Source organism: Sapajus apella, unplaced genomic scaffold (genome assembly GCF_009761245.1).
Source record: "Sapajus apella isolate SASKATOON/1434 unplaced genomic scaffold, GSC_monkey_1.0 scaffold77, whole genome shotgun sequence".
In the NCBI taxonomy this organism is placed as follows: Eukaryota; Metazoa; Chordata; class Mammalia; order Primates; family Cebidae; genus Sapajus; species Sapajus apella.
The window spans coordinates 6,613,900-6,630,784 of record NW_022437017.1 but is presented as its reverse complement, the minus strand read 5'-3'; the positions used below and the strand labels follow the sequence as shown (position 1 = coordinate 6,630,784).

The 16,885-nt window shown below is 57.8% G+C and overlaps 1 protein-coding gene and 1 long non-coding RNA gene across 6 annotated transcripts in view; one reads left to right on the top strand and one right to left on the bottom strand.

Moving 5' to 3' along the window:
- The window catches only part of DPP9 (dipeptidyl peptidase 9), a 53,558-nt gene that overhangs the window by 5,947 nt on the left and 30,726 nt on the right, over positions 1-16,885 (bottom strand). For 3 of the 4 annotated variants that reach the window (XM_032252187.1, XM_032252188.1, XM_032252189.1), the window contains 9 exons: positions 15,095-15,272; positions 14,142-14,304; positions 10,058-10,137; positions 8,785-8,937; positions 7,935-8,070; positions 5,105-5,250; positions 3,950-4,096; positions 2,568-2,720; positions 1,789-1,931 (listed from right to left, as the gene is read on the bottom strand). In XM_032252187.1, the coding sequence (XP_032108078.1) occupies positions 1,789-1,931; positions 2,568-2,720; positions 3,950-4,096; positions 5,105-5,250; positions 7,935-8,070; positions 8,785-8,937; positions 10,058-10,137; positions 14,142-14,304; positions 15,095-15,272 (1,299 nt within the window). Of the gene's footprint in view, positions 1-1,788; positions 1,932-2,279; positions 2,415-2,567; positions 2,721-3,949; positions 4,097-5,104; positions 5,251-7,934; positions 8,071-8,784; positions 8,938-10,057; positions 10,138-14,141; positions 14,305-15,094; positions 15,273-16,885 lie in introns of all 4 variants that reach the window. The other variant, XR_004260947.1, reaches the window with a different exon arrangement.
- LOC116532739 overlaps positions 3,020-16,885 on the top strand; it is a 31,464-nt gene continuing 17,598 nt past the window's right edge. Inside the window, exon 1 of one of the 2 annotated variants that reach the window (XR_004260949.1) lies at positions 3,020-3,044. This is a non-coding gene — a long non-coding RNA (uncharacterized LOC116532739). Of the gene's footprint in view, positions 3,045-14,376; positions 14,392-16,885 lie in introns of those variants that run through there. The other variant, XR_004260950.1, reaches the window with a different exon arrangement.

The following is a 16,885-nucleotide window of genomic DNA, read 5'->3' as shown; positions in this document are numbered from 1 at the left end:
AAAAAAAAAAAAAAAAAAAAAAAAAAAAAGCTGGGCTCGGTGACTCATGCCTGTAATCCCAGCATTTTGGGAGGCTGAGGCGGGTGGATCACAAGGTCAGGAGTTCAAGAACAGCTTGGTCAAGATGGTGAAATCCCATCTCTACTAAAAATGCAAAAATTAGCGGGCGTGATAGTGGGCAGGCCTTGTAATCCTAGCTAGTCAGAAGGCTGAGGCAGAGAATTGCTTGAACCTGGGAGGCAGAGGCTGCATTGAGCCGAGATCAAGCCGCTGCTCTCCAGCCTGGGTGATGACAGAGCGAGACTCTCAAAAAACAAAACAATAAAACGCACCGGGTGCCCTCTGTGGTCTGGAGCGTGGCGTGGGCCACTGGTGAGGTCAACAAGCAGCCTCACCAGAATCCGCTGCTGAAGCCCTTCCTGTCCGATACTGGAGCCAGGGGCCACACACGGCCACTAAAATTTCGGGTTACATTCATCCAAATCAACTGAACTCACAAACCCACTGACACAGAGCACAGACTGGAGGCTGCCCCGGGACAGGGAGTGAGTGCAGATACGGGGAACAGGGCTTGACGCTGGAGTGCTGGAAATGTTCTGGAACCAGGGAAGGGCCGCTCCGAGGACTGCTTTAAGGAGACTTCTAGGTTATGTGATTTTCACAATAAGTTATTATTATTGTTATTTGAGATGGAATCTTGCTCTGTCACCCAGGCTGGAGTGCAATGGCACGATCTCGGCTCACTTCGACCTCACCCTCCCAGGTTTAAGCGATTCTCCTGCCTCGGCCTCCTGAGTAGCTGGGACTATAGCATGTGTCACCACACCCAGCTAATTTTTATATTTTAGTAGAGATGGGGGTTTCACCCTGTTGGTTAGGCTGGTCTTGAACTCCTGACTTCAACTGATTCGCCCACCTCGGCCTCCCAAAGTGCTGGGATTACAGACGTGAGCCACTGTGCCCAGCCAATTATTATTATTGTTGAGACGGTTTCTCTCTGTCGCCCAGGCTGGAGTGCAGTGGCGTGATGTCAGCTCACTACAACTGCACCTACTGGGTTCAAGCGATTTTCTGCCTCAGACTTCCGAGTAGCTGGGATTACAGGGGTGCACCACCATGCCCGGCTAATTTTTTTTTTTTTTTTTGTAGAGATGGGGTTTCACCGTGTTGGCCAGGCTGGTCTGAACTCCTGCCTCAAGCGACCCTTCTGCCTTGGCCTCCCGAAGTGCCCTGGCAGATTGTTAAGCCCCCAGATGACTGCATGGGACTCCGGGGAACATTTTCTGGAGATGTGCCCGAAAATGAGAAGACTGTTTTCTCTCCATCAGAGAACAAGACCCATGTCAAAAGGAGAAAATGGGACATCAGAGCTGGCCCCTGGCCCAGTGGACATCTATGTCCGGAGCACAAGACAGAGGCTGTGACGGGCCGTGGTGGGGTGCAGGGTGGGGGAGTGCTTTTGGGGAGTAGGGGAGGCCTGCCTGTGAAAAGCAGTGAATCGAATTCCCTCATCCTTCCCAGGGCAGAGCTGGGAGCCTCCTTCCTGGGACCAGCATCTCCAGGTGCTCCTTCCTTTGAGGGGCAGGGAGGCGGGAGGGTGGGTAGGAGGGGACCGGGAGGGATACGCAGGCAAGATGCCACAAAGGAGCACAGCTGGGGAGGGGGGAGCATGGCCTGAGGCTCCCTAGATGGGGTCAGCTGGGGCGGGAGGGCACCCTGACAGAGACAGCAGGGGCGAGGTGCAGGAGAAGCCCCAGGGAGTAACGTAGGGCAGGGTGGTGGCCTTACTCGTTGGGCAGCTTCTCCACGTGCAGGGCCACGGAACCCGCCTCATAGCCATGCTGGTTGTTTTCAGGGACATCCATGTAGCGCTCAGTGTACCCTGTGTCGTAGGCCATCCAGACGGTGACCGGGGCGCCCGCGATGGCCACCTGAGAGGCCCAGCAGATGGATGGGGGCAGAGAGAGAGAGAGAGAGGCGTCGGGTCCTAGAGCTAGCATCAGCCACTGTCCCGGGGCCGCCCTGGAGCCTGTGAGGAGCGCTCATGCACACGGGGCCGGCAAGGGAGGGGCCCTCAGACCTCATGGCCCCGTGGACGATGCGTGGCTCGAGGGCGGGCAGGGCGCCACGGGCAGGCAGGTGCGGCCCCTCCCCGCCGCCGCAGAGGGCCGGGTCCCACTGCCCGTCTGCCTCCTCCTCCTCCTCATCGCCGCCGCCCCGCAGTGCCCTGACTGCCGCCGGCCTGGGGCCCCCCCGCCGCTCTGCACACCATGCCCCACCTCTGCCCATCCGAGGCCGGGGTCCCGGGCTCAGCCTCCCACAGAGAGCTGCTGGCGGGGTTTTGTGCAGCCGGATGCCATCCTGTGGTCGGCGGTGGCGGGCAATGAGGAGGGGGGCTCGGCCCCGTGGGGCTGCTGCAGGGAGAAACAGCCACGTGGCAAGGCCCCTGCCGAGGCGCCTCCCCGGGGGGGTGGGCTCCGGGTGGCGCGGGCGGTGGGTAAACGCGGTGTAGACGGGGAAGGGGGCGGGGAGGGGTGTGGCTGAAGCTGGCCCGGGGCGGGACCCACCTTAAACACCTGGGGCTTGTGGATTAGCCCCATGAGCGAGAGGAAGCCCCCGTAGGACCAGCCATGGATGGCAACTCGGCTCAGGTCGATGAAGCCATACTTCTCGGCCACAAACTGCAGGCCCTCCACCTGGTCCTCGATCTCCACCTGGCCCTGGGGGACGAAGCCAGGCACCTCAGTGGCCTCCTCCCAGCGTGCCCCCTCCCCTGCAGCGACACCTCTGCCCCTTTGGGCTTCTCTCACTGGAAGCCCACCGTCCCTCCAGGACCCCCAACCCTGCAGCCACCCTGCTTTGCCACCTCCCAGGCGAGTGGCTCTGGGAGCCATGTCCCCTTTCTGGGCCTCAATTTGCCCATCCCTAATACAGAATGTTAACAGGAAGAGGACCCATATTCCAGAAGGCAGGAGGAAGAAACAGACAGGGTTGGCCGGGCGTGGTGGCTCACACCTGTAATCCCAGCACTTTGGGAGGCTGAGGTGGGTGGATCACCTGAGGTCAGGAGTTCAAGACCAGCCTGACCAACATGGTGAAACCCTGTCTCTTTTTCTTTATAAAAAAAAAAAAAGAGACAGGGGTGCCCAGGCATGTGCTAGGGCACAAAGAACGGCTGGTGCTATCACCGTCACTGTCATCACTACCAGCCGCATCCCCACCACTGCCACTGCCACAGTTTCAATGCTGGTGTCCCCTCTGAAGTCCGTGCTGAGATCACCACTGCGGCCTTCAAGCAGTGGAGCCATGGGGCCCACCCTTGTGAATGGGACGAGTAACCCTTATAAAAGGGCCTGACGGAGGGAGGTCACTTCTCTTCCCCCCCTCCCAACCCCTCTGCCATGTAGCAGGTAGCACTGGGCCCCTCTGGAGGACGTGGCAAGCAGGCATCCTAAGCGGGGGCAGAGAACAGCCCTCCCTGACTCAGCCCTGCCTTGGCCTTGGCCCTCCCAGCCTCCAGAACCGTCAGAGATTTCTGTTCTTTAGGAATCCCCAGGCTGTGGGGTTTTGTCCCAGCAGCACAAAGGGGCTGAGATGATCACCATCACCACCATCACTGCCATCGGCCCTGTCCAGCCCCGCCCTTGGGACTTCCTGTGGACCCAGCCCGTCCCGCGGTGTCTGGCTGCGTCTGGGTTGCAGCCTCTTGGGTTTTGTGTGCTCAGGCACCAGGCAGATTGGATGGATGCCTGTGTCCCTGCAGGGCGCAACCCAGGGCTGACCAGCAAGCATATGTCCCCTTTCATTTTAAAAGGCCACCTCGTTGCATCACCGCAGCCAGAAGTACCCTTCTTTGGGTGGTATTCCAGAGCTGCCCCCACGCCCGTGCCCACGCGGCCCAGGGCTCCCTTGCCAAGACTGGAAGGACCCAGCAGGGAGGAGTTGTTACCATTTGGTTTTTCAGGGCCCCTTCGAACCGAAGCCCCCGCTGACAGGAGCCCCTGCCATCAATGACGACCACGGCGTAGCCCAGGGAGGCCAGTGTGTTGAGCCGCAAGTACTTGATGCCTTTGAAGGAGTTATTCACCAGCTGCACCTGTGAAGTGAGGGCAGAAGTCCAGCAGGAGATGCCAGGCAGGATGGGCTGGCCAGGGGAGATGCCGGGCTGGGGAGATGCCGGCGGGCAGGAGAGATGCCGGGCTGGGGAGATGCCGGTGGGCAGGAGAGATGCCGGTGGGCTGGGGAGATGCTGGGCTGGGGAGATGCCGGCAGGCTGGGGAGATGCCAGCAGGCAGGAGAGATGCCGGGCTGGGGAGATGCCGGCGGGCCGGGGGAGATGCCGGGCTAGGGAGATGCCGGTGGCCCGGGGAGATGCTGGCGGGCTGGGGACCGGGCCTGGCTGCGGCCTTAGAGCCTAATGAAGGTGCCTGTGCTTTGGCATGAGGCCACGGCAGCCCTGGAGGCTCTGAATGGACACCTGGGAGTGAGGAGGTAGGAGGAGCCCTCTGTGCTCTGGGGCCTGCACTTGAAACCTTGCTAGGGAGAGGGGAAGGGCCCTGTCAGGCTCCTCAGCTAGGCCACTGCCCCAGTCCTGCCTGGAACAACCACTTTGGCACCACTGACATTTGTTGGCTGATTCTCTGGGCTGGGGCCTGTCTGGGCGTTGCAGGGCGCTGAGCAGCCACTCCAGGCCAGAACTCTCAGTTGTGATGAACCATAAAGTCCCCAGACATCGCCCTGTGTCCCCCAGGTGGGCAGAGCTGCTCTGGGTGAAATCCGTGCCTAAGATGGTCCACCTGCCAATCTGCTGCCTACTCCTGACCCCTGCTCCGGGAATTGGGCCCAGGGCCCACGGCCACTTGTATCCCAACCTGGAGACTAGGGGACTTCCCAGAGGCGAGGGGAATGTTAGCAGGCGGAGAGCGAAGGGGAGGCCGTCCAGGAACGACGGGGAGCGTGCAGACAGCCACTGAGGCAGGAGACTGAGGGGCCCCGAGAACGCTGTGTCGTCAGGACAGGCAGGGTGGGCTGGGACACCGGGCGAGTGGCCAGGGAGTCCTTGGGTGGATGGTGGGGTGGGGTCTGGGGACAGGTGTGCACCCACCTGGGGGCCTCCATACACAAAGAGGACGGTGGGGTGCTTCTTCCCTGGCTGCAAGGCGTGGGGCTTGTAGATCATGCCGTACAGCCGCACATCCGAGCGTGTCTGGAAGTGGAAGATCTCTGGAGGCACGTAATCCGGGGGGCAGCCTGTGGGAGACAGGGCGGCTGTGGTCTCCTGGGTGTCCGGTTGGCCGGGGAAGCCACATCTGCCTGGCACCCTTGTTCCACCGCCCACCCCAAGCCTCGGAGGGGGCCGAAGCACCCCCTCTTCTCCTAGGCTTCCCGAGGGTTGATAATTAAAAAAAAAGAATTGTATTTGAATGAAAATAAAATTTGTACAGTTTTTGTAGGAATGGGGTCTCATCTCCCTCTTGCCCAGGCTGGTCTCGACTTCCTGGCCTCAAGCGATCCTCCCACCTTGGCCTCCTGAATGGGGTCACTGCTATTTTTGCAAAGCAACAGTGATTATCCAATTAGGATGGTGGGGGGTTTTCTTTTTTTGAGAGAGAGTATTTCAATATCGGCTCGCTGTAACCTTTACACCTCCCAGATTCAAGCAATTCTACTGCCTCAGCCTCCCCAGTGGCTGCGATTACATGTGCCACCACGCCTGGCTAATGTTTTTGTATTTTTAGTAGAGACAGGTTTCACCATGTTGGCCAGGCTGGTCTCGAACTCCTTTTTTCTTTTTTGAGACGGAGTATCGCTCTGTCACCCAGGCTGGAGTGCAGTGGCATGATCTTGGCTCACCGCAACCTGCACCTCCCGGGTTCAAGTGATTCTCCTGCCTCAGCTTCCCGAGTAGCTGGGAACCACAGCGGGTTTCAAGCCAGCGTGGGAGGTGCTCGCCACCACACTTGGCTAATTTCTGTATTTTTAGTAGAGACAGGGTTTCCCCTTACTGGCCAGGCTGGTCTCAAACTCCTGACCTCAGGTGATCCACCTGCCTTGGTATCCCAAAGGGCTGGGCTGGGATTACAGGCGGGAGTCACCTCGGCCAGTCATGGAATTCCTGATCTCAGGAGATCCGCCCACTTTGGCCTCCCAAAGTGCTGGGATTACAGGTGTGAGCCACCGCACCTGGCTCAAAGTTTTTTCTTTAAAGAAATGTATGTAAGTAAATTTGGTGAGGCAATTTATAAGATGAGTAAAGGGCACTCATCTTCCTATAAACTGCCACTGGGGGTGGCAGTTTACTGTAGAGGGCCAGACTGGGCTCAGGGGATTGGCGTGGCAGGGCACACACTCTGCGCTGCGTCTCTTCGGCCACACACCACACGAGAAAGATGGTGCGTGGCTGGATTTGGCGGCAGTCGGCCGACTTCTAATGCAGACCATCTTCAAACGTGGCACAGATTGAGTTTCAGGAAACAGGGCCCTCGTTTCCCAGGGCGCTGGGGTTCCAGTGTCTGCCGCACTGCTGGGCCACGTGCCCTTCTGAGCCCCTCGTCCTCCCTGGCCCGTCTCCTCATCTGAAGCCCCCGCCCCAGCTCCTGCCCGTGTCGGCGCAGATGGGAGAGGGGAGACTGAGCTCTGGAGGGAGGCCTGGGATCTGTTTCTGCTCAGGGGGTGAGGGCATCACAGATGCTTTCCAGCCCCCACACACCCCACATATGCTAGAAATGTGTTGTGGCTAGAATGTTCCAGAAGCCCACCAACACGGCAGAGCCAGGGCCAGGATGGTTGTCTTTGTCCTGAGCGGCACCTGGGAGCCTGGGAGTGTGCCGGGCGGCTGGCTTTCATCCTGCACTGTGTGTATACAATTGCACTGATAAAGGACGCTTCACGGTGATAAGCTGACGTGTGTGACGGGGCCAGCGCTGGAACCCGGGGTCACCAGTGCAGGGTCCTGGCCAACCTCCAGGCTCCGGGACAAGGTGTCGGGCTGCCTCATTTCCTGAGGCTCCCCTGTGACTGACCCCTTGCTCCTTTTCCTGACACAGGCCTTGGAATGACAGTGCTGCTGTGGGTGGCAGCCTCTGGGCACGGGACACCCTAAAGGACCCTCTACATGCCACCGTGGCCAGGACTCCAGGGTCCCAGAGAAGGCGAGGCCGAAAGCCTGAGAACCACAGTGGGTTTCAAGCCAGCATGGGTGGACTGTGGGGTCCCGGCCACCCCTGCACAGACCACGACTGATCAAAATGCTTTTAAGTTTTACCTTTTTTTAGATCAGGGTCTTGCTCTGTTGCCCAGGCTGGAGCGCAGTGGTGTAATCACAGCACACGGCAGCCTCCACCTCCTGGGCTCAAACCATCCCTTCACTGCAGTCTCCTGAGCAGCTGGGACTACAGGTGCACAACACTACACCCGGCTAATTTTAAACATGTTTGTAGAGGGGGGTCTTGCTATGTTGCCCAGGCTAGCCTCAAACTCCTAGGCTCAAGCAATCCTCCTGCCTCGGCCTCCCAAAGCACTGGGATTACAGGTATGAGCCACTGTGACTGGCTGATGAAAATGTTTACTCGTCACCTGCCCACTACCCTGGGAGCTCCCCAGTGACAGGGTCTGTGTCTCACTGGTTGCCGTTGGGCAGGGGGTTGGCACGGAGCGACATCCCTACTGGGTTCCATGCAGTCCAGCCACTGACTGCAGCCGAGACCCAGGACCGTCCCGGGCGGCAGAGCCCACAGACTGCAGGGGCTGTCGGTCATGTCCTATGATGAGTTCTCGGGCTCCTGGGAGGGGTCTGGGGGCTGGGGGAGGCCAAGCAGGCCACCCCCAGGCCTCCATCTCTCATCCTAGTATGGGGTCCTTGTCCCGTTTTATAGCCGGGAGAGCTGAGGCTCCTGTGGGGCTGGGCGGGGCGGCGTAGGGCGGGGGCTACTCACTGGCTGCCTCCATCATGCTGGCCCAGAAGCGGGGCTGCTTGTGCAGGGGGTCGTCATCGGGGCCGCTCAGCTTGTAGACGTGCACGCAGGGCGGCGTGCTCACGCTGCTGTAGTGGCTGACGAACATGTCGAAGTTCTGGGGGTGGAACGGGGCGATGAGCTCTGCGGGACACCGCTGCACCCCTCCACTGGGTGCCCACCACAGCCTTGGGTTAGCTTCCCTCCCACGCGCCCCCATCCCTGTGCCCCTGCCTGTCATAAAACCTCAAAGCTCCACCCACCGCTGCAAGGTGGGCACCACTGCCATCGCCCCCTCCTGCAGAGCCGGAAGCTGAGGCCAGGAGGCGCCTGTCCCCCAGCCAGGGGCCCATGGGCAGTCACTAATGCCCCGGGATCTGCTGAAGGTTCTGCCACTGCCCAGGCCTGCACACTTCCTGATTCCACAGCTGGCAAACTACAGCCAACTAGTATCCTGGACTAGGGGTAGCCCTCTGGGTAGCTACCACCTGACATTCTAGAAGGTTCTGAGAGGCTAACAGCCATATCCCACTGCACACAGAGCGGCAAGGCCCAGTCTCATCAGACAGGCACTGAGGGGCTCCTCCATTTACTACCTGCAGTGGGTAGTGGGCAATTCACTCCTTGGGGCCGGCGGTGCCCACCCCTGCCTCCTGGGTAAGGCACTTCCCAGGGAGGAAGGGGTGGGCACCGCCTGCCCCAAGGCAGCTATGAGTATGCGAGACCCTGAGAATGACCCTGAGTGCTGTGCCTGGCCATCAGAGACTGACTGCTCTGGCTGGGAGCTGCTGGATGGGCACAGGGTGGTGCTGTGAGGCTGAGCGGTGCCCACCTGGCTCATGGAGCAGCTGTGGGAGAAGCCGGGCGTGGTGAGGCGCACAATCTCCCCAGCTGCCTCGTAGCTGACCACGTAGAGGTGGTGCTCCAGTGGCGTGTCCTTGGTGCCCTGGAAGTACACCAGCTTGGTCTCCTCGTTGACCCAGATCTGCAGGGGAATAGGGGATCCTCGTGACACGTCCCAGATGCCTCTAAGGCCACACCCTTCTCCACGCCCCACGGAAGTGGGCCCCATGTTACTCCTCGGACTCGGGGTGCATTCTGTTCTCTCCCAAGTCTGGCTTTGGCTGCCGGCTGGAGATGAACCGTCCCTGAGAGATGCTCCTATCTGGCCCTGGGGGCCGAGAGCAGCCCTTGGTGGAGCTGGGAACTGCACGTCCTCAGGCGGGACTCGGAGCCCGCACTCCATCTCCAGATGGCTCTTTCCGGGCTTGAATTGGGAGGGACCGCCAGAGCCAGGTGGGAAGGCCAGGGAGGGCACTGCGCCCAAGACAGAGGCTCCAGGGAACCTGGCAGTCTCCGGCCTGGTCAGCCATTCCTTCGACCCAGGTGCTTGGGTTCAGAAGTGGCAGGGCCCTACCTTCCTGGGGGAAGTCCCAGTGGGCACCAAAGCGGGGTCCCCTGGAGGAGCGGGAAGGTAGCCTGCACTGCGTAAGCACCAGGGCCCTCCGGCCCAAGGCAGCAGCAGCTCCTTCCCCCACGCTCCGACACAAATGCTCCCAAAACCACTGCTGCTGCCGGGAACGAGCAGGCTTTGGCTGATGCCCAGAAAGGAGCCAGGAGACCACAGAGCCCCGAGAGGCCAGTGGAGGCAGCTGGAGCCTGGAGTGACCAGGGACCCCAAGACGTGAAGAAACTGAGGATAAGTGGTCTTCTGGGACAGTGGGACACAGGCCTCCAGATCGGGGAGGATCTCGTCCCACAAGGCAGCTGGACGCACAGCCCTGCAGAGGACATGCTTCCTCTTTCATGATTTCTAAAAGGCTTCCAACATTTTTCTTAATTTCAGGGTAAAAGGATAAAACACCCGAATGGTACAACGTTCAAGATGAGACAGGGATGTGACGAAATGATTGGCTTGTGTGTATGGCAGATGTCGTGCTGAGGCCTGCAAACTGCTTAAAAGCAGAGTCCTCACAGGTCTGTGTGCATGTCTGCGTGAGTGTCTGTGTGCACATGCATGTATGTTTGTGTGTCAGACTGGGATTGTGTGTGTGTGTAAAACACCCGTGTGTGGTCAGGGGAGGATACAAAGGAGACCCTGGTACCTTGGAACCGTGCCTCGCCAAAACCTCCCATTCACCACTGGTCAGAGCAATCTCTTCCTTAATGGGGCACTTAAATTCATCTGGAAGGAAAGAAAGAAGGGAGGTGAAGGGGTCTGGGAGGTAATGCAGACACACAAAGGCACCCAGGCCAAACTCCACCCGAGCCAACTTGCCACGGAGCCAGTGAAGCCCCAGCTTGCTATGAACTCACACGCCAGCACAGCCCACTGCGTCAGACCTGCCGGACGGGCGAGGAGGCCTGTAGGGCCTATTCCTGCCATGTGGATGGCAGGCCCAGTGTTTCCCACGAGAAACCAGCGGGTGCCTGGCTCATGGCTGTAATCCTAGCACTTTGGGAAGCCGAGGCAGGAGGATCGCCTGAGGCCAGGAGTTTGAGACCAGCCTGGGCAACATAGTGAGATCTCTTCTCTACAAAAAAAAAAAAAAAAAGTTCGCCAGACATGGTAGCTTGTGCCTGTGGTCCAAGCTACTTGGGAGACTGAGCTGGGAGGATCGCTTGAGCCCAGGAGGTTGAGGCTGTGGTGAGCTATGAACGAACCCCTGCACTGTAGCCTGGGTGACAGAGCAAGAACGTGTCTTTTTTTTTTTTTTTTTTTTTTTTTTTCATAAAGACAGGGTTTCACCATGTTGGTGAGGCTGGTATTGAACTCCCGACCTCAGGTGATCTGCCTGCCTTGGCCTCCAAAGTGCTTGGACTACAGGCGTGAGCCACCGTGCCCGGCCAAGAACCTGTCTTTAAAAAAATAAATAAATAAAACTTAGGAATCTGGATTTTTATTGGGATTCACCAATTTTAGAACCCTCCAAAGGCCACATGACATCTGTGTGTGGCACAGCGGAGAGCGGAGCCAACTGGGCCCATCACCTCTTAGGACACTTTAGGATTTTGTAGAACAAGAGGTTTTTTGTGTGTTTTTAAGATGCAGTTTTGTTCTGGTCGCCCAGGCCGGAGTGCAATAGCATGTTTTCAGCTCACTGCAACCTCTGCCCCCCGGGTTCAGGCGATTCTCCTGCCTCAGCCTCCCAAATAGCTGGGATTACAGGCACCCACTACCACGCAGGCTAATTTTTGTAAAGACGGGGTTTCTCCATGTTGGCTAGGCTGGTCTTGAACTCCTGACCTCAGATGATCCACCCGCCTCAGCCTCCCAAAGTGCTGAGATTACAGGCATGAGCTACCACACCTGGCTGGCTTTTTTTTGGGGGGTGGGGGTGGTGAGAAACAGGGTATTATGTTGCCCAGGCTGGTCTTAAACTCCGGGGCTCAAGCGATCCTCCTGCCTTGGCCTCCCAAAGTGCTGGAAGCCCAGGTGTGAGCCACGTGCCTGGCTGGAACAAGACACTGGTGAAAGCGCTAGGGCTGGAAACCAAGGCTCTGCTGGTTTTATGACTGTTTTTTTGAGGGCTGGGAGGGTTGACCTTACTTTTGAATTTTCACCAGTAAAGAATGACAGTGTGGGACGCGTCACGGCACGCAGCAGAAACACACTGAGTCTGTAAATGAGGACTCACTGTCCTTTCTTAACCTTTTGGGTCTAAATGAGCTGCTGCAAACCTGTCTGTTGGGAGGGATGAACAGCACGGGAGGGGAGACTTGGTTTCCCTGGTGTGGAGGTCTGGGTGGGGTTACCTGTGGTATTGGGGCCTGGGGAGGAGAGGGGTTCCTACCCAGCCCCAGGACCCAGGGTCCTGCCCGAGTCCTTCTGATGGGATATCACTCGGGGTCACCTCCTTGCTGTGCAGCTGCTGTCTAGGAGATGCATGTTGTGTGCTGGGGGCTGAGCAGAGTGCTGGGAAACCTGGTGTGCCCACCTCACAGGCCAGGGGGTTCCTGGGGGCACTGCAGCAGCCTGGAGGGCGGTAGCTGCTGTCGGCTCCACTCAAGACTACATTTGAAACATGAACGCTCAGGCTGGCCCATTTTCCCATAGGAGGCAAAACAAGCATCTACATGAAATCCCAATGCCAGGCAGTGGTGGCAGAAAGCGAAACACCGATGAGCTGAAGACAGATCCCCACCCAGGAGGACCCCGATCCTGGCCTGGGGCAGCTGTCACCACGCCCCCCCCCCAGTTCATACTCAGCTCTGAGGCAGCCTATGGCATCGCCCGTCCCTGGCTCATTATCCCCTCAGCTCCTGCACTCCTGGACGCCTCCCACCCTGGAGTCTCTATCCCCCGTGTTGGGACCTGCCTCGGCTGCTATGTGGCCTCTGCCCCCAAAGGGCACGGGGCCACATCTAGGGACATCTTTGGTTGTCACAGCTGGAGGCCAGGAATGCTGCTCAGTGCACAGGTGGCCGTGCCACAGAGAATCACCCAGCTCCAGCGCCCATGGTGTCCCTGCTCTAACGTTAAAGAGCCCGGGCTGGGCTCCAAGACCACCCTGCCTCTCTCTTCAGATTCGACCCTTGAGAGCTCTGTCCCATCCCAAGACTGACACCATCAGCGTGCAAGGACACCCGCGCTCCCGCCAGGAATCTGGCTTGGTTCCCCAAGCTCCAGGCACAGGAAATGGCCCACACAGCATCTCCCCTACGGAGCACCTCAACTTAACACGTCCAAACCTGACTCTGGGTTTTTCTTTCCTCAAACAGTCCCTCTCGGGGTCTGTCTCAGGCGGGACCTGCAGACCCCTCCAGGCATCCACGCTGCCTCCCTCCTCTCTGATCCCCAACCCGTTCCACTGCAGATGGTGTGGGCGCAGCTGCCAGGTCACGTCCAGAATCAGACCTACCAGGACAGCTCGGCCACTGCCAGGGCAGCAAGCCTGTCGCCTCCCCCAGCCCTTGGGCCCGTGTAAGCTGCAACCAGAGGGGTCACCTTGGTTTTTTGGTTTTGTTTTTGAGACAGTCTTGCTCTGTTACCAGGCGGTGGCTCGATCTCAGCTTAATGCAACATCTGCCTCTCAGGTTCAAGCGATTCTCTTGCCTCAGCCTCCTGAGTAGCTGGGATTATAGGTGCGTCCCACCACGCCTAGCTAATTTTTGTATTTTTAGTAGAGATGGGGTTTCACCATGTTGGCTGGGATGGTCTCGATCTCCTGACCTCGTGATCCATCCACCTTGGCCTCCCAAAGTGCTGGGATGACAGGTGTGAGCCACTGTGACTGGACGAGGAGTCATCTTAAACTAAGGTGAGAGTGACAACTTCCTATTTCCCTCGGGGTCAAAGCCAAGTCCCCCTGGAGGCCCAGCAGGACTATCTGCTCTTTCCCTCCCCACCCTCTCCTCCCTGTTCTCCCTCTGCTCCAGCCACAGGGGCCTCCTCCCTATTCCTCCAACATGCCAGGCACAGTCCTGCCCCAGGGCCTTTGCACAGGCGGTGGCTCTGCCCAGAGCTGCTGTGCGGACCCCTCACCCCCTCCAGACTCCCGCTCCACAGCACGCTATCCAGAGACATCCTCACACTCTCCCTTTCCAGAAAGAAGGCCCCTTACACTTAAGCCTCTTGCCTGACTGCATTTCCTTCCACCACGCTCATCATGCCAGAGGCAGTACCCTCTGTTTGTGGGATACTGCCTCCTCCACTAGAACACCCCAAGAGCTTTTTCCTTTTTTTTTTTGTTTACAATGAATAATTGTCACTACTACCTACAGCAGGCACCAGCAAGGGTTTCTTACAAAGGGCTGGACAGTAAATCTTGGCCTTGCGTGACAGTTTCTGCTGTGACCACTCAGTTCTGCTGCTGCAGCACAAAAGTGGCCACAGACCGTCTGTAAACAAGTGGCTGTGACCCAGTGCCAATAAAACTTTATTGATGAACACAGCTGGCGGGCCGAATTTGACCTGTGGGCCATGGGTGGCCAACCCCTGGTTGTGCTAAGGACCTGGCACAGGGGAGGTGCTCAGTAAATCTGCTGCCTGAATAAGCCAACAGCTGCCTGCTCTAAGCCCTGCCAGATTGTGAACAGTCACTGGGGAAGGCTGGCTTCCTGCCCATCCTTGTCCCCTCTCCTGCAGGGCGTGCCGGCTGAGTGGGGAGCCGGTCAATGAACAAACAACATATTGAACCACATGTGACTAACGCAATGAGTCAACAGCATTCGTCAGGCTCTGCTCACCTTCCCCGGGGCTGAAGGGCTCACTCCAGTCGTAGCCCTGGGATTTTAAAACGGCGGTGACTTTGTACAAATGGCAGAAGCCGGTCTTGCACTCATTGGCGCGGAGGAAGCAGAGCTCGTCCTCTCCCTCTGATTGGGGGAAGGGATAGAAGATGTCATGAACCTGTCCAGAAAGGAGACAGAAGATGTGTCAGAAGGCGGGGGCAGCTGGGCATGGCAGCTCACACCTGTAATCCTGGCAGTTTGGGAGGTTGCAGCGGGAAACTTGCTTGAGCCCAGGAGTCTGAGAGACCAGCCTGGACAACATAGTAAGACCCTACCTCTAAAAATGAGGAAGTAAGTTAACCAGGCATGGTGGTGTAGGCTTGTAGTCGGGGCTACTCAGGACGCTGAGGTGGGAGGACCACTTAAGTCCCGGAGGTCGAGGCTGCAGTGAGCTATGACTGAACCACTGCACTGCACTCCAGTCTGGGCACCAGAGCATCCCTGTCTCTAATTTTTAAAAAAAGCCAGGCACGGTGGCTCACGCCTGGAATCCCAGCACTTTGGGAGACTGAGGCAGGCAGATCACCTGAGGTCAGGAGTTTGATACCAGCCTGACCAACATGGAGAAACCCTGTCTCTACTAAAAATACAATTAGCCAGGCATGGTGGCACATGCCTGTAATCCCAGCTACTTGGGAAGCTGAGGCAGGTGAATCGCTTGAACCCGGGAGGCAGTGGTTGCAGTGAGCCGAGATCGTGCCACTGCACTCCAGCCTGGACAGCAAGAGCAAAACTCTGTCTCAAAAAAAAAAAAAATGTATGAGGGACAGGCTCCAATGGCGGCCGGTCTCACCAGCACCCCAGACCCTCTTCCCCACTAGCCAGGGACGGCCAAGCCCTGAGCTCCCTTCTCCACGCAAGGGCAAACCCCCTGCCACGGGCACTCGGCTGGCGCTTGCCCCGCTTACATTGATCCAGACATTCGTGACCTCCTCATACACCACGTACGGCTGGACGTTCCTGGGGACCGCTCTGGCGGAGGCTAGCCGCTGCTCCTCATTCTCCGTGCTCGGGATGAACAGGGCTGGGGGAAGGAGGACGAGCTGGAGCCACTGCTGGGGCCGGTCCAGGAACATGGCCCAGGCACTGAGGGGGAAGACGGGAGGGAAGCAGGGAGCCTCAGTGGCCCGCAGAGAGAAGCTAGGGGTGCAGCGTCCAAACCCCGGTGGAATCAGGACCGGGCTTCCTGCGCCGGCTTCACCTGCTCTTGGCCAAGTAACCCCGCGGCACCCACAGGCTTCCTTCCTGGCATGTGCTTAGGGGATGACAGGATACGTGACAAGCCTCCATGATCTGAGTGTTCCAGAAACACTGGCCTAAGTCTCAGGCAGCAAACTGTAACAGTTTCTCTTCTTCACCGACTCCTCGGCTCACAGTTGCTAGGCTTTATTTCACAGCTTGCTTTATTTATTATTGAGACAGAGTTTTGCTCTTGTTGCCCAGGCTGGAGTGTAATGGCTCGATCTCGGCTCACTGCAGCCTCCACCTCCCAAGTTCTAGAGATTCTCCAGCCTCAGCCTCCCGAGTTGCTGGAATTACAGGCGCCCGCCACCATGCCTGGCTAACTTTTATAGTTTTAGTACAGATGGGGTTTCGCCATGTTGCCCAGGCTGGTCTTGAACTTCTGACCTCAAATGATCCACCAGCCTCAGCGTCCCAAAGTGCTGGGATTACAGGTATGAGCCACTGCGCCCGGCCCGAATGAACAATTTTTAAACTTGAATTTATTTTCAGAGGAGATGTCCGTATTCTATGTGGAAAAGCAGCACCTCCACACAAAGAAAGAGCAATGAAAACCAAAGCGGAGGGAAGCAGCACAGGGATGTGAAGTCCTAATGAGAGTGGGCGCCAGGCTCAGACCTGCCATCCCAGCATTTGAGAGGCCAAGGCGGGAGGACTGCTTGAGCCCGGGAGTTTGAGACCAGCCTGGCCTACATGGCAAGACCCTGTTGCTACAAAAAATAAAAATGTTAGCAAGGCACAGTGGCTCGTGCCTGTGATCCCAGCTACCCAGGAGGCTGAGGTGGGAGGACTGCTTGAGTCCAGGAGTTTGAGGGTACAGTGAGCTGTGATGGCGCCACTGCCCTCAGCCTGGGCCACAGAGAAAAACCCCATCTCTACAAAAAAATATGAAAAATTTAAGAAGGAAAGGAGACCTAGCAGTGTAGCGCACGGGAAGCAGGTTTTTTTTTTTTTCTTTTGAGACAGGGTCTTGCTGTGTCACCAGGCTGGAGTTCAGAGGCGTGATCCTGGCTCACTGCAAACCCCACCTCCCGGGTTCAAGTGATTCTTCTGCCTCAGTCTCCCGAATAGCTGAGACTACAGGCACGCGCCATCACGTCCAGCTAATTTCTGTATTTTTAGTAGAGATGGGGTTTTATCATATTGGCCAGGATGGTATCGATCTGTTGACCTCATGATGTGCCTACCTTGGTCTCCCAAAATGCTGGGATTACAGGCTCGAGCCACTGTACCTGGCTGGGAAGCAGTTTTTCTTTTATCTTTTTTTTTTTTTTTGGAACGGGGGCTTGCTCTGTCACCAGGCTGGAATGCAGTGGCTTGATCTCGGCCCACTGCAACCTCCGCCTCCTGGGTTCAAGCGATTCCTCTGCCTCAGCCTCCCGAGAAGCTGGGACTACAGGCATGCGCCACCATGCCCGGCTAGTTTTCTGTATATTGGGAAAGACAGGGTTTCACCA